This window comes from Trichoplax adhaerens, genomic scaffold (assembly GCF_000150275.1).
Source record: "Trichoplax adhaerens TRIADscaffold_22 genomic scaffold, whole genome shotgun sequence".
NCBI lineage: Eukaryota > Metazoa > Placozoa > Uniplacotomia > Trichoplacea > Trichoplacidae > Trichoplax > Trichoplax adhaerens.
The window spans coordinates 763120-790678 of NW_002060963.1; the positions used below are offsets into that span (position 1 = coordinate 763120).

General features: G+C 34.7%; 4 protein-coding genes across 4 annotated transcripts; 1 reads left to right on the top strand and 3 right to left on the bottom strand.

Moving 5' to 3' along the window:
- Positions 1–755: 755 nt before the first annotated feature.
- Positions 756–2380, top strand: TRIADDRAFT_38407 (expressed hypothetical protein; the record flags this gene model as incomplete). Its single annotated transcript, XM_002117185.1, has 3 exons — positions 756–901; positions 1816–1884; positions 2291–2380. The coding sequence occupies exons 1-3, from the start codon at positions 830–832 to the stop codon at positions 2378–2380; spliced, it is 231 nt and encodes a 76-aa protein (XP_002117221.1). The 5' UTR covers positions 756–829.
- Positions 2381–2926: 546 nt separating this feature from the next.
- TRIADDRAFT_64337 (uncharacterized protein) lies at positions 2927–8155 on the bottom strand (the record flags this gene model as incomplete). Its single annotated transcript, XM_002117235.1, has 9 exons — positions 2927–3829; positions 3913–3981; positions 4107–4178; positions 4359–4422; positions 4575–4655; positions 4911–5022; positions 5171–5304; positions 5426–6060; positions 6091–8155. The coding sequence occupies 9 exons, from the start codon at positions 8153–8155 to the stop codon at positions 3597–3599; spliced, it is 3465 nt and encodes a 1154-aa protein (XP_002117271.1). The 3' UTR covers positions 2927–3596.
- Positions 8156–11122: 2967 nt separating this feature from the next.
- TRIADDRAFT_61281 (uncharacterized protein) lies at positions 11123–20244 on the bottom strand (the record flags this gene model as incomplete). The annotated part of the gene is made up of 34 exons (XM_002117236.1): positions 11123–11266; positions 11345–11506; positions 11615–11836; positions 11907–11996; positions 12100–12250; positions 12336–12397; positions 12480–12554; positions 12653–12688; positions 12792–12862; positions 12979–13045; positions 13177–13280; positions 13388–13766; positions 13834–13985; positions 14064–14175; positions 14255–14335; positions 14433–14449; positions 14531–14908; positions 14982–15069; positions 15173–15255; positions 15772–15842; positions 15934–15992; positions 16065–16189; positions 16310–16449; positions 16646–16735; positions 16833–16912; positions 16996–17138; positions 17227–17331; positions 17450–17552; positions 17874–17949; positions 18110–18157; positions 18380–18464; positions 18668–18782; positions 19285–19337; positions 20142–20244. The coding sequence occupies 34 exons, from the start codon at positions 20242–20244 to the stop codon at positions 11123–11125; spliced, it is 3870 nt and encodes a 1289-aa protein (XP_002117272.1).
- Positions 20245–24075: 3831 nt separating this feature from the next.
- TRIADDRAFT_32133 (uncharacterized protein) lies at positions 24076–25880 on the bottom strand (the record flags this gene model as incomplete). Its single annotated transcript, XM_002117237.1, has 8 exons — positions 24076–24187; positions 24307–24357; positions 24462–24501; positions 24636–24672; positions 24847–24907; positions 25108–25205; positions 25399–25452; positions 25851–25880. Coding segments are annotated over 8 exons (483 nt in total), but the record flags the coding sequence as incomplete, so codon positions are not given.
- Positions 25881–27559: the final 1679 nt, after the last annotated feature.

A 27559-nucleotide genomic window follows, 5' to 3' on the forward strand; every position in this document is an offset into this window, starting at 1 on the left:
CGAACTCGTTCATGGCAAGAGAGGGACAGGAAATGGCGCTAGGTGTGGTAAAAAATAGGCAGACAATTATTTTGCTGGTCATTTGAACTGAACCGTACGTCTGTAATGGGACGCTGTACTATTCCGTAATACAGTATGAGCTGGTCAACCAAAATGACATGACGTGCCCGGTGGTTCCGTTTCAGTTCGTTTGACCCATTTGGAAGAGGATGAGGACAGACGGACTAGCAGCAGCCGCAGTCGTGGAGTACCCAATAATGCGAGAGCTGATCATTTTTCTGGTCATTCTATAGTACAGTAGGCTACCCCAGAAACTCTATACAGTACTGTATTACAATGATATCCATGGACAGGGTAGTGTATCGTTTCAGACATACGCTTCAATTGGAATGACTAGCAAAAACTAGTCTGGCCGCATTTTGACTCCAGTTGCACGTCCGTCCGTAGTACTGGTACCGTACTTGTACTCCAGTCGTATCACGTGTTCACCGTGGCCAGTAGAGTGACTTGACAAGGTAGTACCGTACCGTACCGTACTGGTCTTCCTTGTCTCTTGATACGATGGAGGCTATGAAGGGATTTTGCTATAGTGGCTTCTGAGGAAATGAGTAGGGCATGGAACAGCATACTGCCCTCTTCAAATGGCAAACTGGTTCCCATCGGGTCCAGATCGGATCGTTTCCAATGGTAGAAGAGATCGAATGAACTTGGTTGCTTAGCTGTTAGGCCTAGACTTCGGCAAAATTAAGTATTTTGCTGAAATAAAATTGACTCTTAGGTTTTACTTGAGTATTAATAGTAGATAGTATTAGAGTGGTAGAAATTGAATATGACTTACCTAGATACATGGGAAGAATTTGCTGCTGCATCTGAAAGCTTGTATCAATCCGATGCGGTCAATGTGAGTATGGAGACTAACGATCCAGCAGGAGGATGAGCTCCTGTCAGTAGAGCTAAATGGCTTCTACTCTGTTTTACATAATGACTTTGCCTCTTATTTTCAGTGTAGAATACAATATCTTAACAGTAATAATGAGAATGTTATGATACGATGAATTACAATATTGCTGTGGAACAATATTCCGTGAGGAATACTCTACTTAGGAGTAGTGTAATATCATGAGAAAGGAAAGTAAACTACGTAACTACAGCGTTATTTAGATTGAACGCCCAATGCTTGCCTCGTTGACGAGCATCCTGTAGTGAGTAGAGAAGTGACAATTTTATGGTAAAACATAGGATAGAGAAAATGCATGGAGATAATAGTATTATACTTACTGGAATGGTCAGTTGATAGTAACACTACTGCCTATAGTAGCGCTAAGAATGCATCGTCTTTCCATTTCCGTAATAGCAGCCAAAACTGTCACTAAAGTCTTTAGGATTACTCCCAATCATGATCATTACTCAATCAATTTGAACTGTTACGGAATAAAAAATGTTCACAGGATCCATCGTTAGACTTTATATTACTGATATACGCAAAGTATTTCAAGAGTGAGATATGAAATTCCAATTGCGATATAAAGAATCTTACTTTTGGACTTTTGTCTGTCTGCACTGCAATAGCTACACCCTTTGAATTATGGTGATGCTAAGATTTGGGTTGAATTTAATTCAAGGATCGATATGCTCTCAATCATATTTACTTAGCTTCTTTTACTGTATCCTGCTGCTTAATTATAGCAGATTAATCTAGTCTCAAAGTAGCTACCTAAATTAATAATGTTCAAGTATTGTTTGTCGCGATTATAAATTCTTTCAATCTTGACCGATTAGACTAACAGATCGATACTTGATTAATGTTGCTTTTAGTTTCGCTTTGTCTGGAAGTATCGTCACAGCGATGGCAAACTTATAGCCAAGGCCACCAATAACAAAGTGGTAAGTGAATATATTATCACGCTTTTGGCGTTTACATTGGCTAAAGAAATCCAAACTACTCTACAATATATAGCTTAATGCTAAATGTAAACTGACTCTCAGTATGGCCAAAATGGCGTCATTCTACTTCTGTACTGTTTGCACTACATTTTCAAATGAGGCAGTTCAATCTAGATAATTTATTGGCATTTGCAAACATTATATTTTATCAATAATTCATTAAGATACGAAATCGATAGTGATAATTATACCTGTTGTGAATGGCATCAAACATGCTGCTCTAGATGATCATATTGTTACAGTCAAAGCGGATTTGTGAAGTAAATTTTCTAATTTTGTCTTGTAATTTTTTAGGATATCAATAGCATACTTCTGTACTAATATATCGCTCTCATGTTCAATCTAGTGCTTAAAATATCGAACCGATCAGATCCAGGATGTGAAAAAATTGGAAAAATTAAGCAGTACTCTAATGAGACTAATGGTTTCAAAGTAATTGGAAAGAGTTTAACTGTGCTGTTTCTATAAAATATACTTTTAATCAATACCGATTACGTCCAACTGCTAAGGAGATATCGATGCCAAAGTAATATTGGTTGATACTGAAATCAGCAAACAAATGTACAAATTGCCAATAGGTGATTTCATTTTTACCTTTTACGGTGTATAATATTGCCGTAATTGGGTTATCTACCAACTTGGTCTAACTCAATTCTTACTCGATGTGGATATCACAAACTGATCATGAACATTGTCATTTTTGGTGTCATGCTACTGACTTATGTATTATTGTGAATTATGTTGCGGTACCAACTTGTTAAGCAAAGTTTGAACATCTGTAGCATTGGCTGTACCTATGCAAATATTTTAATTTGCTTATTCTGTGCTAAAGATGTTTTAGATTTAGACTCATTAATAAAATTGCGTTAACACTCTTCATAAGCGAAGCTTTTAATTCGCCGTCAATGTCACGTAAATGTCTTATATTCTTTGATAAAAGTTATCTATGCTAGATTACATAATTCTGACACAAATTAATCTAACAGTAATTGACTTTATTTACTGTATGAACTTATTATTCCAGCACGTAATTGTACAAAAACGTCCTATAAAGGTGCGAGTATCGCTCTATAGTCGACTCTTTTCTTAGTTGAATATTTACATTATTTAAATAGCCTGAGTCGCAGTAAAGAAGACAGCGTATAAATTTTTAGAAAATGCCCAAGCTTTACAATGCATAGAAAAGTATATTCATAAAGCTGCATCGTGTACATATTTTACTCTTTACGGCAGTGGCGAGTGACAAAGACATTAAATTTGTAGGACTATTAACTAAACACAAAATTTATCAATATTGTGAATAAAATTATTTACAATCATGAAATTTAGTATCTATATTTAAACAGTTGAAAAACTTTTACTATGCAATCAAATTGCAGCAAATATTCAGTATTTACAAATACATGTCGTACATTAAGTAATACGTCGTAAAAGATGTGTTTTTATCAATTGGGTCAATAATTACAATATTATTTTCATCAAGTTACTAATAATTAATCCGCATTTACTATAGCTGCATTCATATACTATAAAATTGATAATTTTAACTATCAATAGCTAAAGCAGCAAGCAGTATATCATTCATTCAATAGCAGCCTAGACCATCCAGTTGTATCTTCTTTTAATTGTTATTTTTTTCAGTACTACCACGCTCATCCAGTAGTAGGTAGTGACGGGAAAGCGATAGTTTTACTTAGCATAAAAGATAAATCAGGTAGTTTTGCAAGTATAGATTTTGCCTCATCACTTAAATTCTCATTACTCTCCGTACTACTATTGCGAACAAATGCGATAAAATGCGCAGCATTGCTTTGCTCTTTCTTTTCTTTGACCGGAGTTTGAAGAGGAGAAATACCTAAATTTAATAGATCTTTTTCGTAAAGACCTGAAGAATAAATAATAAAATAGTTAATGATACACGAGTATAGCACCAGGTAATTTTAATTAAAACGAATAATGCAACTTTACCTTTATCACCTACGGAGTCTTCCATTGTCAGTGAAAATATATCCATATATTTATTTTCTTTAGACTCTTCTGGAAAATTTCAATTCAGTCTGGAATTAGTACAACTTGGAGAATGCTCTTAATAATGCTATAAACATGCAGTACTGTCTAAAAAAGCAAGCATTATATCGTGATAGAACTGATATATTATATACCGCGTTTGGTATTAACACTCTCTGAGGAGCTTTCAGTGATATTAAGGAAGTCAAAAACTGTAGTCGACGGATCTACAAATCAGTAAGAAGAGCGATAATTACAAAAAGTAATTTATACAATATAATAATCCATATTCGGTATTACTAATACTGTAGTATTGACTCAATAATACGAGAATGCAGCTTCAGTTATACTGCATAAATAGCACATTAATATACATTATATGCTCATTTTTTTGTATGTGTACTTACTAGACTTGATCATAGTGCTGGACGGCGTGGGTTTTCCAATCCCAGGCGACGACATTGCTCCTCCCTTACATTTTATAAATTATAATAAGATCTTCAATCACGTACATTGTATCAAAAATAATGGCTTCTATTTCGTGAGCAAAAATATACGCTTTGAAGTGCAGTGATATCGTTTGCACAGATAGCGTACAATTATAACATCAAATAGCTACGAACCAGAAAGTCATCCAGCTCCCCAAAGGCATTACCAAAATTGTCTTGCATGCCAGCTTGTTTGTTTGGGTCCATCTTAATGGTCTATAGTGTTACATCAGATATAATACAAATTATTATTATATGCACACTTCTTGGAATAGATATTCTACAGGAGTATTATTGTGGGGCATTACAAATAATGTTTGGTTAGTCATAAGAGTCTGCATTAATAAAGTTATATTAACCTTGGAGGCATTTAAACTTGCCGCAGTCTTACCAAATTTTTCGAAAAAAACAAGTAAGTTTGTTACAAAAATAGAAAATAGGCAATATAAAGTGCAATATTAATAAGAATACCAAGGCTTTTAGATCGACTCCGACAGAATTCAAAAGACTCTTTTGATTGCAGGAATCCGTCCATACAAAAGTATAATCTTGCTCCGTTTCGATGATAGTTTTCCACATTTTGCTACGTTTAAACATTGTGTTTACATTGAGTTACCATTTAAAGACAATATGCCCCATTCATTATAACGGAACCGACACACATGATTCTACAGTATATCTCCTATTAGCATATTGCCATAGCTATAAAAATATATTAAATATACTCTTACTTGCAGCGATTGCGATTATACAACTCTTTTTCTAATAATTGAAAATTTGAACCATTTACAATTTTATTATTTTTTGTTTGGAACGTTTGATTAACAGTCTCTTGGATAAGTGTAGAAGTGATATATGCAGGAGCCTATAATTAAGTGGAATAATGTAATGGGGTCATTCTTAGTACATTCAAGCTTCTTAAGTATATATTTTCATAACTAAAGATTATAAGCCATAAATTTAGAACGACATAATAATTTTTTTACCTTCATCGATAAATTACTATTAGAATGTTGGGGTAATTTCGGTATACCAGGAGCTTTTGCTGTTGAGACATTGCTAAAGTTGCTTTTGTGCAAGCTTTTGTCTTGAATATTCTTAGTACTACCGGGCGATTTAAATTCTCCAAATTCGCCAAAGTCGTCATCGTTAGGGTTGACTTTTGGTTTTTCATCCAATGTGTAATTTTGTGGCGTTTCAAAGTCACCAAAGTCGTCATCTTTAGGCAAGACTTTTGGTTTTTCATCCAATGTGTAATTTTGTGGCGTTTCAAAGTCACCAAAGTCATCATCTGCAGATAAGGTGTTTGGCTTTTCATTAATAGTGTTGTTATTTTGTGGAGTTTCAAAATCACCAAAATCGTCATCGTCATTAGTATGTCCCGCTGATGAAGAATTATCTTCAACAGTGGTAGTCGAAGGGTGTAAAGATTTAAAGTCCCCAAAGCCGTCTTCGCCAAAATCATTTGTTGCTGGTATATTAGCACTTTTTGCTGATTCTAAGTTATCAACTTTATTGCTATTATTTTGTTGCACCGACTTGAAATTTCTAAAATTGGCATAATCATCGGCATTCTTTGATGTAGCTATTTCAGTAGTATTTTGTTCTGTCGAACTGAAACCTTCAAAGTTAGCAAAGTCATCAGTATTACTTGGCGTATCGGCTACAGCCGTATTTTGTTGCGTCAACTTGGAATCTCCAAAATTAGCAGAATCATCAGTATTACTTGATGTATCAACTGCAGTGGTATTTTGCTGCGGTGACTTGAAATCTCCAAAATTAGCAAAGTCATCGGTATTACTTGAGGTAGTAGTTACAGTAACGTTTTGTTCCATCGACTTGAAATCTCCAAAGTTAGCAAAGTCGTCAGTATTACTTGATACAGTAGTGTTTCGTTCCGTTGACTTCAAATTTCCAAAGCTAGCAAAGTCATCAGTATTATTTGATGTAGTAGTTACAGCAGTGTTTTGGTCTGTCGACTTTAAATCACCAAAATTAGCAAAGTCATCCGTATCATTTGATGTAGTAGTTAGAGGAGTGTTTTGGTCTGTCGACTTGAAATCTCCAAAGTTAGTAAAATCATCAGCATTACTTGACGCAGTAGTTACAGTCGTGTTTTGTTCCATCGATTTAAAATCTCCAAAATGACCAGAATTATCGTCAGTTTTATCTATCAAAGCTAATTCTGATTTTTTAGAAACAGTTGGTTGCTGTACTAAATTAAAGTCACCGAAGTGATCAACACTATCTTCAGCTTGTTTTTCAGTAGCATTTGATTCCTTGGACTCCAATGGAATTACACCAGCTTTCAATTTATTTGACTGATCTAGATTCTTGTTGGTATTTAGTTGATTGATAGAATTTTGTGAATCAAGTGTGGAATTATCCGGGATGCGATTTTCGGTAAGAGTGTTCTCGTTATCTTGCCTATCCAATCTAGGATGAAATAAATCATCTTCATCGCCGTGTCTTTCAGTGACTGCTTGCTGAGTAAAATTAGCTTGAAATCCACTGTTAGTCGAAGCAGTATCAGTAGCATTGACATTGATCTTCTTTGTCTTTTCTTCAACAGTCGCATTACTCTTCTGATCTGAGTCCAGGTTGACAGTCTTCAAGCTAGCACCATCATTAGTACCAGATTCAGAGCTTGCAAAAGGATAATTCAAGGTTTCAGTTGCAGCATTGGTATCGATGACGCTATCATTGATTTGGCCAATGGTGTCTGTATTTTCTTTGCTTTGTGTCATGATATCACTTTGCTCTTGCACCGATGGAAAAAGATTTGACGGCTTATAATTAGGAGATGCAAATGCTGTATCAGGATAATCACTTTCAAAATCAGTTAACGTAGTAGGCCCAATATCCAGTGAATCTTGCCTATCCGTCAAATCATCTAATGGCGGTGGTGTATGTATATATGGTGGGGAGTCACTTTTACTTTCTGCCACTTTAGTATCCTCTTTAGCCGTTGTTGGTGAAGACAGCATTGAAAACTGGTCAAAGTTACTATTGTTATCCTTTTGCGTTTCAGGTTTCGAGCTACTGGGAAAAGTAGCTCCCCACTGCAAATCTTCATCATCCTCCCTCTCATAATCATTTGCTTTGCTACTAGTGGAAGGATTGCTGAAATCAGCTGCGAACCAATTACTTTCGCTTTGGTTGGTGGTATCGTTGGAGAATGATGCGAAAGCAGTAAAACCATCGCCAGCAGTATTACTCTCTGTCGAGAATGGAGGAGCATTGATTTGCTGCTTACTATCATCGTTGGAGAACGATGGAAAAGCCACAAAATCATCGCCAGCAGTAGTATTACTGTCAGGCAAGGATGGAGGAAGATGTGTTTCACTCTTGACATCTTTGTTCTCCACATTGTGGGTATTGGATTTTGCTCCTTTCTCCGTTCGATTCTCTTGATCGGATCGCAACTCAGTTTGATCGGTATGGCTGTTGACATCTCTCTCACCTTGAGGCTTTTGAAAATCAAACTGGGCTCCACTTAATACACTAGGAAAGGCAAAATCATCCTCATCACCGTATTCATTAGTAGTCAGAGGTGGAGGGCCATCGAAATCAGGTGGTGATGATGACAGCATATCCATAGCTGGTGGTGGACACTGTGACGCCTGTTTGACACCGATTGGATTGGTGGTGGAACTCTTGGTCTCAGTATGGAAACCACTTTGAAAAGAATCAAATTCATCATCATTTTCGTCCATATTATCAATCATATCCATAAGAAATGGAAGAGCAAGTAATACAAATCAAGGATGATGTAGTATCCTTTAATCTACGATTCAACGGTTGATTGAATTACGTCAAATGGGGTAAATATCGACTGCTTTTCCACAACACCAATGCACTACTACATAAAATAGACAGTATAGAGGTCAAGCAATCACAGTAGTTACACCAACTTATGGCAGTCATTGGATGACAAATACAAGTACAAATATCAAATAAATAGTATCGATAGGAACAGCTAGTTATTGATGATGATTACAAAGTGATTCAATATTACCTTGTTTTAATATTCATACAGTAATAACGAAATGAATCTTCCTTAATCGCTTAGGCCTCCATAACTTCGTCAATCGACGAAGGTTGCGTCGCAGTCACAGTCTGGTGCCACTCCACCTGTACTGTCCACCTCATACTGTACGACTAGCATGTCTCGTGACCGCCAATTTTCTCTTACTTCTACACTATGCTGGGCAGTCGTAACTGGTCGCGGCTTCAAGCAGTCTCTAGGGTATTTGCGCATGGTAAACTGAGTGACTGTACTCTTTACTACTGCACCGTTGTACTCATGCGCAAGGAAACCAAGAAAGAAGTACAGTGTACAGTGTACAGTACAGTATACTGCACACTGTACTGTATCAATCATGAAAAAGATTTGGACAGTCTGGAACGGCTCGGTCCGGTCTGGTTCGGCTCGTTCGTGCTGAAACCGTACAGTACTGCTCACTGTACACTGTACACTGTACAGTACAATGTATAGTACAGTGTACAGTACAATACCACAGTCAGTCTGTCCTGTAATCCGTGAGTTATTTACCGTAGAATTAATGAATCAACAGTAGTAAATTTCCCCTTCAAGTCATTTGAAGTTGTATATATTGTACATAAAGCAATACATTATAAGAAAATGGACAGCTACATTATCTTACTATATATGCTTCCTCTCTGTTTATGGATTCACACTTATAACGCAATACAATTCGATTAATCAATATGAACGGGTACATATTGTACATAAGAAAATCGACAGCTACATTATCTTACTATATATGCTTCCTCTCTGTTTATGGATTCACACTTATAACGCAATACAATTCGATTAATCAATATGAACGGGTACATATTGTACATAAGAAAATCGACAGCTACATTATCTTACTATATATGCTTCCTCTCTGTTTATGAATTCACACTCATAACGCAATACAATTCGATTAATCAATATGAACGGGTACATATTGTACATAAGAAAATTGACAGCTACATTATCTTACTATATATGCTTCCTCTCTGTTTATGGATTCACACTTATAACGCAATACAATTCGATTAATCAATACTAGTGCAAACTCCCGTCGCTTTGCTGACGGTTTACGATAATGTGCTCATTTAACAGATAGTATTACCATTTGTCGTAGACCTGTCAGAGGTTCAGTAACTTTATACCGTGTACTTATAAGGCAATACAATTCGACTAATCAATAATCAACTACAGTTAATCCATGTTAACTGTGGATACGAGTTGCATGCGAATACATTGTATTAATGCAAGCCATAATCCAACAATTACAAAATATTGCGTAGTATTGCACTCGTAGAATAATAGAAGGATTACTCTACTGCTTTCCACTAAAATTTCCCTTACTACCCTCAACTGAATTTATCTTAAATACGCTTTTGCCTTGTTCTCTCTTATTATACGACCGAGTGAATCTTGTCAAAAATAGCATTAAGAAAAGTACTGAAATTGAACAATTTGATACATATTGGTTACGCATTTCTGTCTTTGCTCGACTCTATGAGTAACCATCAATTAATCAAGAACCACGCTGACGGACCTACAAATTTTCCAAAAGTAGTTCAAGATAACTGAAGCCTGATATAATTTCCATGAATTTTGCCCCAATGTTCACCCTATGGACTGCTAAAATGAACTCATTTCTAATATCTAGTACTGTCTGCAAACTCGCTCAAATTTGGAGATGAGATTGTGATTGGATTCGTGCTGAACGTACAGTATTAATTGCTATTGTACCAGTACAATAAATACAACACATCATCGATTTACTATAAGGAATAAGTGCATAGTCTGCTTGATACATCAGTAAACAAAAGTCGAGTAATACAGTATCAGTCACCTTGTAGGTGGTTTTGAAGTAATTACTCTGTTAAGCGAAAAAGAGTGCTAAGCTGAATCCGAGTAGAATAAATATTTATTTATTTCCGGTGTAAATCATCAATTGTAAGGAGATATTACTGTTAATAATTAGCAATGAATTGGATTGTCAGTTCAAACTGGAAAAATAAGCAATCAGTCATCTATCAGCACAAACATTTCATATACATTCTCATAATCCAGCTTCTGATCTGCATTCTATGTTTCTAATGTAAATCATAATATTTTATCTAAGCTGTTCTCAACCAACTGACTTAATAATAAAACTATGCTTATTATCACAGTATACGTTAGTTTACCTAGTCAATTCGAACCTTGATGGAATACGAAATACTGGAATAAAAAATCTAGCTATGGTTATTAGTAAACAGATAATTTACAGCTAATTTCATTAGAATTAGCGATTCGTCAAATTAGGAATTAAATCAATATTTTATTATCAAATTTTGAATAGATAAACTAATTTCCTGTTCTGAGTTCATCATTTTTCTTTGACGATGGCACAATGCATTACAGTACGATCCAAATTCTAAAATTTGTTTTAATAATAACTTTGTACGATATAAGTACAGTATAGTGTTTCCGATATTTCATATCGATCTCGTCAATCACAAATAAATACATATCATCTACTATCAACTGTAAAATGTATAAATCTTATAGTCTCTTATAGTCTTGGTGATGGATTGACACAGGTACAGTAGTAAACTGTGCTCATATATTTCGGGCTTGTTAGTCTTTAGTCATAATCTGAATTAAAACATCACCCCTACAATAAGTAGGTAATGGCTTCTATAACATTAGTTGCGGTAATAAAATCTTCGCTATCTTTCGATAATATCTTAGCGGCAAACTGTAAGATTGTTAAGGTGCTTCGAAGAGGCAGGTGACAAACTGCACAAGAATCAGATTCCTATAACAGAAGGACGCCTTTAGATCAATGTAATGCATTTACTAGTTTTATGATCTAATTTCAATTTCCTAGCTTAACCTGTGACTTTATCCAGTTGTATACATGAGGTGGTAAGTTTGACCAGCTAGCAACATTTTCCTTGACTTTATTGTCTGCAAAGAGGACTGCAGCAAGTCTCTGGCCAGCTACAGTTAGCAATTTTTGTCCAAGCACAGATTCATCTTCTACAGAGGATGCAGCCTACAGTATAGTGATGACGAAATATTTAATTTCATAACGTAACCTTACCAATGACGATCTAGTTAGTTATTTACCTTTGCAATTATCTTAGATAAAAGTAAAACTTACTTCTTGTGCCATGGCATCGTATCCACGTAAGAATAATTCGCAAACAATTTTTCTTTCTATATCATCCTTATCAATTCCATTAAAAGTACGACATAGAAACCGGAGCATTTCAAAGCGCTTAAATGCTACACCTGCAGCTGTTTCTTTGCAAGCCTCTGATACATTTTCTTCAGTTATTGACGGGAGACTATCTGTGATAGCACTTGCCACGGACAAGCCAAACTATTAATGTTAGACGATTAACAATCAGGGATACACTAATAACGACCAAATGGTAAAAATATCAGCCGACCTTAGTTCGAGCATTGATAAAGGATGCGTCATCTGTAACGTTGGGTATTTGCGTATTTTTGCTTAGTTCTTGAAAAAGGATTTCTTTACTCTGTATAAGCATACAACATATTGTTATAATAATACGTTATAGATCCATTCACAGAAAATAATCCGAGTCATGTGCATGCAAATAAACGCATACTATCGAGTACCTTGGTATCAAATAGAGTCGTCGGCTTTATTGACCTCATTCTTAAGGTCATAATCAGATATAAAACGGAACAAATTTGCCGATGCAACTGTATCATAAAATTGTTACCAGAGTTTTCCGCTAGGATGTCATCAATTAAAGTTTCTGGACCACTGTAACAGGAAATGTAAACGCTTATCTTTAACATCTTAAGAAATAGTACTTTGTGTGCGGTTTTATAGCTACGAATTCCTATACCTAATTTCATTCCACAGTTCGTCAACAGTGTTCGAAATAGGAATCATTTCTGCATCTGTGATCTACATTTGCAATAAAACAGAATACGATCCTTAAGTTCAGTCTATAGCTTTCGACAATGAACTTACTGTAATCTTAACATACCTTCGATATAGTAGCTAGTAACAGTGTAGATTGTAATAAAAACTCTTCGAGGGAGTTCTCGCTCATGCCTGAGATCTATATGTAATTCGAGTTATAGACAATTTAACGGAAATTACCATTATGCATCTTCCATAATGAAAGAACTTATTCTTAATATGCCATATCATCCTTACCTTGCGACATAGTCGATCTTTCGGAGCTTTGCCAACCTATATAAAGAATGAATCAGAAAACTGACAGTTACTAGATTGGTAAACTTTATTTTATATGGTGATACTGTTAATAACAAGGAGATTTTATTCGTTAGTTCACCTTATCCATAAGTCCCAAGATATCACGAATGCCTTTTTCGAAGTAGTCCCTCCATATTTTAATGCATAGTCCTATGATAAAGTCTAGTTAGCTATGTAATACCCGATGAACAATCAATTTACAATATCTAGTATACCAGTAACACAGCACTATTAAGTAATGATTTAACAATTTGCTACAGCTTTACCGCTTTTTAGAACAGTGTCGCTCATAACTGTTGCTATGTTAACAGCCGACTTTAAATTATTAATCTCCTAACAGGAATTGTTGAATAGAAAATAAATATTTTCAAAATTAGGTTTATTCACATAAGGCTAAGCTTATGAGTCTATATTTAATTCTCATAGCTCAATAAATATTCCATTACACAACACAATTGAGCTACCTCTTTATTTTCTTTCCATAATGTAGCACAACGTATAGAGCAATAAGACGATAACTTGCTAGTTTCAAGGAGCTCAGGAAGCATATTTTGTAGTCTCCTCACTTCTGTAAATATAATTATTAAGAGTTTATTAGATATCAACTATAAATAAATTTTACTTATAAATTATAATTATCAAAACAAATCTCCAGGCGTTAAATTATCAGGAAACCTTTCATCCAAGAATCATCACCATCATCAACGTCAATATCAATCCTTTCCTTTGAAATTAATGATAATAACTTGCATATATTCTGACAGTTGTCAACTAAGTATTCGGATATAAGTTTAGGGAAAAAAGCCTTTCCAGAGGATAACGCCATTTTTAAGCTAATATTTAGCAGCGCAGGGGGCATCTGCTCATCGGTCGTATTTTTCGCACCATCATTATGCTTCATAGAAAATGAAAAGCTTGCAAATTCAGAAATAGCTATTAAATCAAGTAATCGTTGATAGGATAATGTCCACTGGACTGTTTCTTTAGACAATTCTATCCATTCATTCGATTCTGGTTCCTCCTTGATAGACTCCATGACTTCGCCTTCGTGGGACTAATAAAAAAATACGACTTTTCAGAGCGCAAAGATTTTTCGTAATTTAACGTACATACTTGTTTACCTGTAAAACTTTTATAACTGCTTGCAGTATCAAAGACAGCACTGCAGCTTCACCGAGTGCGACAGAATTATAGATGATATTATGAAAATATTCCCACCATAATACTGAGAAATCAGCTATTGTACAATGCTGTGTAGTCAGACGTTTTAATCCTACGACAACAATCAACCAGTAGGATTGAGATTTAATACTATACTCGTACAGTTGATTTAGAAAAAAAATCAGAATACCTTCGCTAGAAATAATGCCTAAAGTTAACAAGTATAGTCTCCGAACGACAGGTTTTATATCATCGTACCGTTCCAAGTGGCCGATGTCTAACCAATATAAATACAAGACAGCCTATAAAAGAAATTATAGTCTTAAAAACAAACTCACTATGGTTATTTATAGGACCTTAATTAAGACCAATAAGACTAACCAAAAATTGTAAAAGGTTTGTGTCCAGCGACTTTAAAAGTATGATAATATCGGATACTGAGGTCATTCCCGATAGAACGTCCTTAATTAATAATACATAAAATGTTAATATTTATCGCCTAGTAAATCATATAGTTTTGATTATCTTCTACGAAAGAAGTTGTCATAGTAAAACTTACTGAAAACATGAAGCCTCCTATAAGCGAACAGTATTTAAAACAGTATCGTCAGTATTGTTAGACAAAAATATTGTCAAAAGAGTATATATTAATCTTACCTAATGCCAACTTTTCATCTTCACTTAAATTGCCAGATAACATGATACCATTAAATATCTGGTGCTTGGATGACTTCTGATCGACGTTAAGAAAATGTAGATCGAAGCTATTTAGCCACTGAATAGCAGAAAAATTTTGATTAAAACCCTTGGATTGTCCTAATATTCTCCTTGTGCATTCGTGGTATCGATTAAGTGATAGAAGCAACTTATCGAATTCTTCGGTATCTATGTCAATAGCTGATTCAATAGTATCCGCTGATGCTGTTTTATCTCCAGAATAGTCACATTTACTTTTAATAAGAGCATCATAGACATCTAATAGTTGCTGTTGTATGCAGCAAGTAAGGTGAATTAGGCTGGCTTCCTTGGTATCTTCTATGTAAAATGCATTAAGCATTATTATATAGATGAACAATATCAAGCGCGATCAAGATCACTAATTACTTACTACCAAAAGTTTTCAGTTTAAGTTCTTCCGTTATATACAATAAAGTATGCAGCTTTACTTTAGAGCAATTTAAAACCGAAGACATTGCCTGTGCAGTAGTAAAAAATATGCCAAAATTAATTTTAATTAAGATAGTTGTACAGGATGCGTAATATTGTATGTACTGTCTGAACACGTGATAAAGTATTTACCTGCTGGAAAGATGTAGGTAAAACGAAAGAATCGAAAATCTTGGTAAGTCTGCTTCTCAAATCAGGTTCAGCACTTTCATCATCTAAAAATATACATTGTCAATGAAAAATTGTCCCAAGAGAGCCAGATGATATTAACTTTCAGGTAATAACGTAATCTACTATATTTCTGCTAAATCATCTACTCAATGGGAATACAGACAATACCAAGAAAATCTATCTTTCTGGGTGATAGTGAAGAAAAATTGTATTTTACCTTCAGTTTCTATCAGATTATCTAGTAGGCAAGACAATTCATTCAGTGTGGTTTTATCTCGTAGTACGGCCCCTTCCTTTCCGCTAAAAGTAACTATACTTCAGTACTATATTTACAGAAAGATGCTATTCTATGGATATATTAATTTTTTTTTATGCAGACATTTGCTACCAAGACGCACATTTATACTATTACAGGAATAACCCATGGCAGATAAAGGTAGAAGATAATCAGATATGTACTAATTGATATTACATTTACCTTAAAGAGCAATAAAAAGGAATTGATATCGATTTTAATGTACCATCAGGCTGCAATATTAGACAGCAACATAAATTCCAACCTCTTGGATTCAATACATCACTTTGAACAGCGAATCGAACACCCAATGTATCATGTCCAGTATAAAGGAGCCTGAAGAAAAAGTAAGGAAGTGCTGGTATTAATAATATGGTACCTTGTCAGCGTAAAGTTCAAAATTTTTACAATCTTTCATACTACGAACCTGCAATTCTTCCCAATATTGAAGACAGCCACACGAGGTCCATTCTGCATTAGCCAAATCTATAATAGATTAATTTTCATTATCAGATCAATGTTAAACTACTTCAGAGAGAATTTAATTGTAGCTATTACCTCGAGAATACCTCTACGAGCTGCGTAGATGACGAGGAAAAGTCCTCTCCTGCTAGATTGATTTCCAGTGTGATTACTGTGTTGCTCAAAGACCTGAATCCACCCACACTGAGCATCGCGATAGCCTACAAATAAAGCAGATTGAACCGTAAATGATGCTGAATCAATCACAAAAGCGACTCCTAATAATACCTCTTTATTGGAGTTAATAAGTACTTTAGATATATTATTACAATACCAAATACCTTTCCACATACGAATTGCCATACCAGTTTCAGTATCAATAAGTAATACGCGTGCAAGATTATCAACCGTCACTGCTAATGCTGAATTTGGAGCTGGAATTATTTTATCAACTACGCGTTTATCATCTGGCAATCCATATCTGAAGAATAAAAATGAAGCAGTATTAGCAATGCAGTATGATTCTATCTTAAATCGGAAAAAAAATGTAACGAATCATAACTGGTAATTATTTCGTGATAGCTCATAGGGTTACTAGATATAGTATTAGTACAGTACTTTAGTTTTAGTAAAGGTCGTTGAATGCTAGTAACCAATAAATGATAACTTTCAGTAACCTTAGATCCAAAGGGCTACCACTTTCGATATTTGGCTTCTGAACTTTTGGCTGCGCATCCGCCGTACTTTGACCAAAACCTAGCCATCCGCTATATGAATGGATCATATTCACCAGTTAATCGAAATTATATAAATGAGTAAAGCTGTCAGTGTCAATTTCTTTTGAACTGCAGTACTGTTATTTACCTTGCAGCCGATAAAACGGCATCTTTAAGCTTCGTAGCAACTGCAGATACAACGACGGATGCGAAAGAAGGAATTTTATCCTAATTTGATAATTATTATAGTAATTTATAGCTAACAACAGAGTCATCCTAAACGAAGATATCAATATATAAATTCAACATACATCAGCTGCGTTATACAATCCCACAACAGGATCACCACCAGCAGATATATAACGCGCAACAGTGGCATCTCGAGGTACAATTGAAGCATTATTGGTCATAGTTATAGATTGAAAATAATGAAAATCGTTGATTCTCAGGGATCCTATGTAACGTGTAGAATAAGATTAATACATTTAAAACCGAAATGGTCTCACTAGCTTGAATGAAAAGATTGGAAGTCAATTATTTACCACAGCTGGCAATATCCCTAATTTCAGAATGATAGCGTAAATGTAATTTTCTATAAGCAAGACTAGCTTGATTGATAATATCAGACGCTGCTCCTTGAGCTGTCGCTATACAAGTAAATAGAAATAATGCCATAATATCATAAGCATCATATAAAAAATTCAACTCAATAAAGATACTATAAAACGTTATAAAGACCAAGTGAGGGCATTATCAAGAGTATACCTCGAGCTAACTGATTTCTACATGCCCTAAGGCATTGATATAAGCTAAAACCTTCAATGACTACCACTTGATTTGCATAAAGGACGATTAATTCTTCTAAACTCTATGTCATCCATATGAAAATTTATGAATGTTAATAAAGGAGATTCATGATTAATGGATGACAGAAAATTAAATATCAAAATGGTTTTGATAATTGCAAATAAAACATAAATACATTAACAAGTTATAACCGTATCGAAGGTGCAATGCTTGTGAATGTTTGGGCTGGTTCTGCATTTCAAATTGATTACAGGATCATCATGAAAAATTTGCGATAGAAGCAATCCACCACCCTAACCAGATGTATATGCATGTTATAGTTTGGTACATATCATTTAAAAAAAGTGGTAATATTAATTGGCTATTTATTTTGATGTCGTACTTGTTCATAAATTCTGATATAACCACTAGAAAAGCCAACCACAATGCATGTCCAGTCTGGACCGCCTTGTGAACTCCTATATTAAAAGATTTTTAAAGTTACTTAGTTTTATTGTTATCGCAATAAAAAGGCGAGCACAGTAGTAGAATAAAAAAATTTAGTCTATGTTCTTGGCAATGAAGAATATTTTTGATAATAACGATAAATTTATTCATTCACTTCTTCTGGTAAGATACCTTAGTTGTGATGCAATGGGTATAACAATAACCTGCGATATTTTTTCCCTATTACGAAATAAAATAGCATGTTTTAAATGTTAGAATGTTAACAGCATCTTTACTATTAGTGCAAGTACTTGAAAGTATAAATAGCTTAATTTTATTTAAGTTACATGTAAGTATTCAATTTGTAGAGTGCTATCTATGCGCATAATTTCTATATATAAAATATTAGCAACAGTCACAGGTAAGGTAGCAATCAAAATTAGATCAAATGGAAATTATTACTTGGGATCATCGGATAAATATTTACTCCGGTTACGACAGAAGCATGTAGTCTCTTCTTTCGAGTCGTCAGATTTCTGATAATTTCCTAAAGTAGTATAAAAATGATTTCCAAAGTACTTTTATTGTAATATATCATAGTCAGTTTCTACTCATATCAGCTACAATTCATCGAATTTTCGCCTTATATCAGGACAATATAGGTGATATAAATACGGATTATGTTGTCAATGAAGTATTTTAGATATTTCTAAGATAGCAACGAAAGTTGTATATTTATATGATACATACTAGTTAGTATGGCAATTCTATGATCGTCAGCCACAACCAATACATCGCCGGCAGGTGAAAAAGCCATATGACAACTATTTATCCATTTTTTAAATTCACTTTCAAATCTTTCCTTCTAGTTTACGATAAAATAAAAATTGAGTTTGATTTTCAAATCTCGACTTCTACAGTAGTGCACGTATGAAATAAAATTGAAATATTACGACGTTATCGATTCGATCAATAACTACTGCTACTCTACTTTGCATGGAAAAGATGATCGATTTAGAAATAGGTAAAGTGTGAAGAAGCAACTAGCAGGAAATAACAAATGATATTGATTTGAAGTTATACGAAAATAAAGCATTAACGAATGAGTGATGTATTATTCATCAAAGAGCCAGTAGGTAAAATTAGCATCACTATGATTGATTGATTATTCATTGAAAATGTTTGGATAATATTGACAATAAGAGATAAAGTGATTTGAAAAACGTCTAGGATGGCTATCCGCTGGAACTGCTTAACAGATCACTATTAGGAGAATTCTATTCTATGACGCAATTCGCTTCTAGTGGTAGTTGACAAGTTTATGATTGCATTTGTAGGCGATTCTACACGTTTATTCATTCGTTAACCTCATCATCTCCTTCTAGGACCCAGTCGGTATTCCAGTCATCGTCTAGATCATCTACAGATTAAAATAATAAACAAAGCAAGTTATAAATAGAGAATCTTAGAATGGTTAGTTGAAGGATGATTTAAGCTTTCTTGATTGTCTCTTGTTCTCAACAGCTTATGCATCGCTATATTACAGCATTCTAACAACATTACTTTTCCTTTCTGTTCTTTTAGTCAGTACAAAGGATTTAACTAATCAAACGTAAGCTTTATTTAATGCTACATGTTCTCAACAGCGAGTCTATGAAGAATCGATCTATTTTACAGCACTCTATCCATGTCACATTTTCTTTCTCTTCCTTTTTGAGCTTTTACAAAGGATTACGCGTAGACTGTCATTTTACAGCTTTATTCTACTTTTATAAAGTACGTATGTTGTCATTGTATGCATCAGCAATCTACATCGTTGAACTCTCTTTAACCTACTGATGTCCAATTTAGTTCTCTATTGCCTTGTCTATGTTTTTTTGCTGAAGTATCATTCTGATTGTATTGACGTCTCGACTGAATGAATATCGTGCAAAATAGAAGCCTGTTTATCCTGCAAATAGGATACACACTCAAGACGATTATTATTTTGATATGCAGTAGACAAGCAGAATTGATCGCCACTATCATCATCTATTCCATTACTGTAAGAAGTAAAGTAATCCACGTAGAAATGGCGAAAGATAGCAGAAAAAAATGAAAACGTAGCTGATCTCAAACAGGACAACATCATTGCCAAAAGCAAGCTAGCAATCCAACGCTGTCGTCCTTGTCTTCATGACCTACGACTATTCTTATGGCTACTGACATAGCAATACTGATTTACCTGGATGAATTTCTTCATCAAATGCTTGATTCACTGATGCCCAATCTTCATAAACTAAACGTAATTCTTCAGCCTTAGCAAAGAATTGTAATTTACACGCCATGTTGTTGATGTGGAATTTTCAATTTTCTCTCGCCATAGACTCCAGCTGATTTTCCTTCATACAAAATCTCTATCCAAGCTGGATAGCCTTTATATCCTAGCGACTATTGACTGGATTTTCCTGCTATAGTAGCTAAAGCATTGGTACTGAAACACAGCCAATGATGCTAGCTTATTTTTATTTGAACTAGAAATAGACTATTTTAACTGAAAAAAACTAACAGTTTAAGACAATACCTTGGGCCGATACAACGCTATATGCTACAGTACCAAGATACTGGATACTCACGGTACCTGCTACTGTATGCTACAGTACAATGTACTGTACACTGTACAGGAGCACAGCCGCGCGGTCACATGACTATGTGGTTTACTTGCTATATGGACGCCAATAAAGGTCCTCAAACATAAGCGATGATATCATACAGTAGCTTCTATGGACTTCTAATTGGTAAAAATAGCGCAATTTCTTGTTTTGGATTGCAAGCTAAATTGCTGTTTATTAGTTGAATTTTGTTGCTGCTAATTCTGCTAATTGGCAAGAAACAGCTCAGGATACCTTTGAAGTTGCAGAATTGCAAACCTGCCAGTAATCTAAAGCTGTAATAGAGCAATCAATTCATTTCCAATCACGGTAGAGGCATATGCTTTCGTGAGTACTGATTGCAAGCCTATCTTACGACACCTCGGCGTTGCAGAGCTAAAGACCTGCCAATAAATTCAATCTTCTATTCTCTATCGAGTTAAATCATTCATTTTAAACGACGGCATAACGAATTGATCAACTCATCGTTATTGGTATTGATTACAAGGATACCTCACAAGTCGGAATATCTCAGCGTTGTAGAGTGGTAAGAAACCGAAGGCGCAATAGAACAATCGACTCTATCGAATGAATGACCTTCTAATATTGAGTAATCAACTGTCCACATACAGTATTCAATTGGATCACGTAAGCTGCAAGGAGAGGATCTATATTGACATAGATTTTAGCTAAATTGAGTACTTCAGCGTTGCTAGCCATGGCATAACTATGTCATGAGCAAGTAATCAACTTAGAAAAAGGAGAAGAATAAATAATAATATTAGCAGTGAGTAGTTATAATTGCATTCGATTGATGAAACCATTCAATATCCGCTATCAAGGTAGATGGAAGACATTACACGTTGGGAATTACCTCCTAGGATTATAAGAGCTGCAACGGAAGGTTAGTGACGATATAATTATTGGCCAATATCATCAGAAAATGATTTAGCAACAGCTTTGCTCTAATCTATGCTGATACCTATGTCAACTTTCTAATTTTTTACACGAATACTTGCATTAAAAAATTAAGTTAAAACACTTATTGACTAAAATGGAGATAGGTAGACTAATTGATTACACTTTCTTATTCATCCATTAAGCCAACCTACGAAATTGCGACAAGATTTTAACCTTATCCGTTGGTGACATCCAACGTAAAACTAACCTTAGTCAATCTGATTCAAAATTACTGACAAAGACAGCCTCTAAAAAAGTTCTTGGTTCTGGTAAACAATATCATTCTGCTCTACAGCTACTGAGAAGGGAAAATTGCAGCCCAACTGCAATGACTAAGGTGACAAGTTGTGGATGTCCTACGCTAGACCGATTTTTACGCGGTGGTATCCTTATTCCTGGCTTAACAGAAATTGCGGGTGAAAGTGCCAGTGGTAAAACTCAATTTTGTTTACAGTTAAGCCTGGCAGTCCAATTGCCATACAAACTCGGAGGTTTACAGAGCGGTATGTTTTGACCATCCAAGTAATGATGATGATGATGTGATGATGTTATTACAATTTTACACTTTAATAAATAGACTATAATCCTCTTATAAGAATATGCTCTTCTACGAAATACCTATAGGCGCTGTTTATATCTGTACTGAAGGCTCATTTCCTGCTAGACGCTTGCATCAAATGATACCATTTTTCGAGAATCGCCTTAAGGAGCATCAGCTTGAATCTGTTAAATTCAGCGATAATGTTTATGTTGAACATGCTATGACAATCGTAAGGCTAGAATGCTATATGTGCGCTAATTACGTAGATTTTATATGACCCTTACCACTCATGAGTGAAATATTTATAAAAAATTATAGGAAGAGTTACAGGATATTATGGAAAATACACTGCCAAGGCTTCTCTCTCGTGGTGAGGTCAGATTAGTCATCATCGACTCAATTGCAGCGTTATTTCGATCGGAATTTGATATTAAAGAAGCAGCTCAGAGAGCAACACAATTACATAAATTTGGGCGACAATTGTTACGTTATGGTAGCATCTATGATACTGGCTTTATTTGTGTTAATCAAGTATCTGATACTATTGATCCGCGTACATTTGATGTACAGCAGGGTGAAAAGTAAGCATGTCATATTGCTATGGTAGAGTAAATTAATTGATTTTTAGCTTCAATTCTTTTCCATTCGCTATTTTAGTACTAATATTGATGTTCTTATAATATTGCCCTGCAAAGAAACATTGTTAGGTCGGTGATTCCGGCTCTAGGCTTAGCATGGTCCAATGTTGTAAATATTAGATTAATATTATCAAGATGTGAATATCTATATAATTCAATCATAAAAAATGACGACAGCGAATTTAGTGAACTCACTCCGGAATCTGTTAGATTCATTTCTCATGTAAGTAATTTATTAATACCTTAACCAAATAGAGTATGAATTTTATGTACAGTGTTTATACCATGTGCCTTTAATCTGCTAATTTCTTACTAATAATTGAAGTGTTTTCTTAACAATGTTGTAGTTTCCAGTCATCCGCAAAATGAAAGTACTTTTAGCACCTCATCTTCGAATGAGCGAAAGCTACTTTCTAGTTGATGGTTTAGGTATTAAAGGCATCGAAAACGTAACTACTTATATTGAATCACAGATGCGCAAGTTGAAACCAAGCAATGATGATATAAACCAAGGCGAGCAGATGCATCTTTAGGTTTTATTCCTTCAACATCTGAGACTAGTAATACTTTTAATCGCAATATTGGCATCATTTTAAAAAAATAGCACCAATTATTGCTATTGATCATGTACAGCACATTATTACAAGCCATTACTGAAATAAAATTATAAATTTTGAAAATGCCAGCAAAGCTAGAAAATGCGATAAAGTTTTAACTTTCTTATAGTATACTGCCATTTGCTTAGCATTTGCCCATAATAATTTTATCTACTAGTTTCTACGTGAGACATGTCGTACCATCAGGTAGACATAGTAGAATTTATAACATAGCGAAACATTTGTACAACATGTCTATATTCTACATGTATACTGACCACTTGGAGTCAAATGTTACAAAACGGATAAGAGAAGAATAAGAGAATATAAACGTATGCATCTAGCGATAGTGAGATACGTAATAGAATTTTGGATATCACATGTAATATACAATTGTAACAGTAAACTGGACAACATCAAGAATATGAGACGTTTAATAATCGGAGTACATATCTTCATCGGTAGAGAATTTACGTTTGCCTATGAAAACGAATAAAACAATACTTGTCAAATGATCTACTGTTTAACATTGCGTGCACGATTATATTCTTAATCTACAGGCAGATGTATGCGGTCTGAAACTCCTAAAGTTACCTTGAAACTGAAAGTTATTATTTGATAGACTGACTTCGTTGATTTCATTCTGGTGTAGGTCATTACTAGACATGCAGGATCGCGCTAGTATTATCGGTCGATATTCCTTTGAAAAATAATGTCGTTGTCTTCAGACTTTCAATTCTTAAGCAGTACTTAATAACGGCTATTAACGATAACTATTTTTTATTCTAATCTACTATAAACATTTTCTTGGCATCAAGTTAGTTGCTGGTACCTTTAGTTGACGGATAAAACCGTCATTAGGTCCAATACAAAATCTTCGCTTTTGAACCAATTTAAATGCATCACTGTCCGCGATAGAATATGAATTTAAGTTAGTATCGTTATTCACTACGAGTATGTCAGATACTTTTTATCTAACGAAACTTTTGCAGTTATGAAATTAAAATATAAGCTGATCTCTTACTTAAATTCCAGATTGTATCGCTCCATAACATAGGCTATCATAAATGCAGCACTGGTACAAGAAAGTAAAACAGTTGCATGTTTACATTGTTAGATAGAGTATTACATTGCAAATGTAATTATTCCATAAAACTGAATGCTTAAAAGAAAGAAGACCTTCTTGAAATTCCGGCGTTATCATGTATTAGGCATTTCCCTAAATGATTGTGATTTCAAAGTACACGTTAAACATTGTTTTACTCATTGTTCAGCCGATTAAGGCATTATCAAAGCTAAACTATAACAGGAAATTAAGTATTTTACATAAAAATTATCGAACCAAGATATTACCATTGTTTTGCAAGCAATCATCAATGAAGGCTTTAACCTAGGTTAATGACATGAATTTATTAATTAGCTGACATGCAGCGTTATTATCCTGTATCAAGTAGTCGCTAAAAGGAAGATACTTATAGTACACGTATCTTCCTTTTGTTCTCAATCCTCTAATTTTTGAACTATTTATGCTAGTTAGTCGATGACATCACTTTTATAAAACTACCTTTGGAAAATGCTGTATTATGTTTTCCTCAGCAGTATCAGCAACCTCTAAAATCAGATAGCTGTGAACCAACGAAAAAGATCAAGTGATTAAGGACTGATATTAAAAATTGAAATTTAGGTTACAACGTTGGCGGGTTAGTCGATTGAGAAATTAATAAGATATACAAAACAGTTTTACTTTATGCGTCTTAAAAACTTCAAAGTTGGCTCTAAATACAATATGTTTGTCGATTTTAAGATTGAGATGTAACATTCTCACCTAAATCTGTCAGGAAAGCATGGTCTGACAAATCTTGCTTCAAGGGATTGTCGAATGCATAAGATATGCGTTATACCATTTTGTAGCAATACCTCCAACTAGAAGACAGTTGATAAGATACAATATTTCTATGGTAAGACAGAATTCTTTATACAGTAAAAAGATATATCAGTTTAAACCTATCGCATGCTGTAATACATGTTGTCGAGTTTTAGTGAACAAACAGTAAGATAGAGATTAGAGCAAAAATAGAAAGGTCAGGTAATTTGGAAGTGTAAGAAACGTATTCACCTTGCTAGAAGCGGCTGCTGAATAAGGTCCTAAGTAAAGACCTGGCAGTATTTCCTATAAAAGCGTTTAATTCATCATTGTTAGCCACTTGATCAAGATCAAATACACAAAGTCACTTTATATTTGCAACCACTACGAGAGTTTAGAGTTATTTTAAGGTTTCGTGTTTCTCGTGTGGACTGCGTGTTTAAGGCAACTAAGTATTGAACTTTTCATGTATTGTATTCAAATCAATTTTAGCAAAATAGAAAATATATCAACATTTAATTAAATAATCAGCGTACGTTGGCAATAATATTATGATAGATTACAGCGACTAATAGTTGAGTAACTTTGCGTAGGATAGCTATCCAATTTTAAGGATTAGCAAAAGAGAGAGCAACTAGAACAATTCAATTCAAAATTATTGGCTTCATAGTTACTTGCAATATATTGATATATCTCATATTTACCTGCATCTCACGACGGTAGAGATATCGCCAAGTCTATAAACAGATAGAATGTTTCTAGGTGAGATATTAATCAATCATTCTATATTATCTATAATCAGTATTGTAACATTAATAGATGTAATTGACGTCTCCATCTATTTTAGAAAATATATTCAAATAGGATTGTATGGAGCACTGATGGAGAGTACTCCTATGCCATCCATTTTACATCTATTATTCTACAGGTAGATCATCATCACAGTCCAATGTACGTAAAACTGATTAGTAATCGGTATGATCTATCGATCTATTCGATGATATCAAATTATTTTACTTGGCTAGTTGGTAAGTAATGATGACAGTGAGTGATATCGAAATCATTGTACGTCTTCTGTTCAAGGGCCATATCATATTGTCGGCAATAACTGATCATACGAATAGTGCCGTAATGATAGCCTTGATTAATATCGAAAAGCAAGCTACAACTTGAAAAGGTGCCAACAAGGACGAGTACGTAAATGACGCCGACTATTAGGATGGCAATATTCAAAACTGATTGGATCTATTGAAACTAGTAAACAAACGATCTACCGGCCAAAGAAATGATTCAATATTAATAAGATTGAGTGATCCATAAGTTGAAAAAGAGTGTTTGTTATAACAGCTATTAACTGTTGCAATAGGGAGTATAGAATGATTTTCCTGTTGGTTGACATGGTGAAAATCGCAGTTATGGTATGTTCTCTCCTTATTGATACCTGATGATCGCCATTGTATCATTTTGTTACAGAAGGTAGAATACGTTTAATTACTGTATTAAAAGAGTGCAATGTATTTTAGACAAAAAAAAGCTAGGCAAATCACTGCGATCACGTTGCTATTGGAAGACTAGAAAGACGCTTGGAGAGTAAAATCTATATATATCATATACTGTAGTTCTCGATCGTTGGTCCTATTGAAATATTGATACTCGTATAGACGAGTCATTCCGTAATATCCTGTCGTTTCATTTCCTTTTCGATTCAAACATGACTATAATGTAGAAAATTGACTTTCATCCTAGTCCATTTTCAACCAGATACATTATATAAGATTGCGCTTGCATCAAAATTTTCTCTCTATTTGTTAGCGAGCCATTTATAGCCTATCGATAGCGTCGAACGTATCTACGCGTGATGGACTCGACGGCAGTCTACGCGTATCCAGAAAGTAACGAGGGCCAATTGAAGATTGCTAGTGTATCCATTCGTCTACTCTAACCAACGTCATGGATAATATTGGGCAAAAAAGTTAAAACTATTGGAAAATGGATCGTCTGATGGATCCCTTACTCCGATGATAGAATTGTTCATCTACTACTTACTCGTGAATTATCTTCGCCTGCGATGTACAACAAGTGACCATCAGTATCGATGTCCATCTTGAATGGCAAGTCGATCACCAAAACAACCTTCACAGAATACTATTCTCTTCCCAATGTCTTCAACAATGTACTATCAGCTCGATCAAGGTAGTTAGCCAACCAAGATGATGATGGAGTGTCTCATTTCAATCGATTTAACTGCAATAACAAGCTAAAATCATGCTTGGTCGTCCACTTGAGCCAATGGCGACCATCATCAACAAGACGATTATTATGAAGATTTCTACCGCTACCGCCACCGGCACCATGACTCGTCAACATGCCTCTACTTTCTAGTCTAAAGTACAGCGTGCGCAGTGTCGTCTCC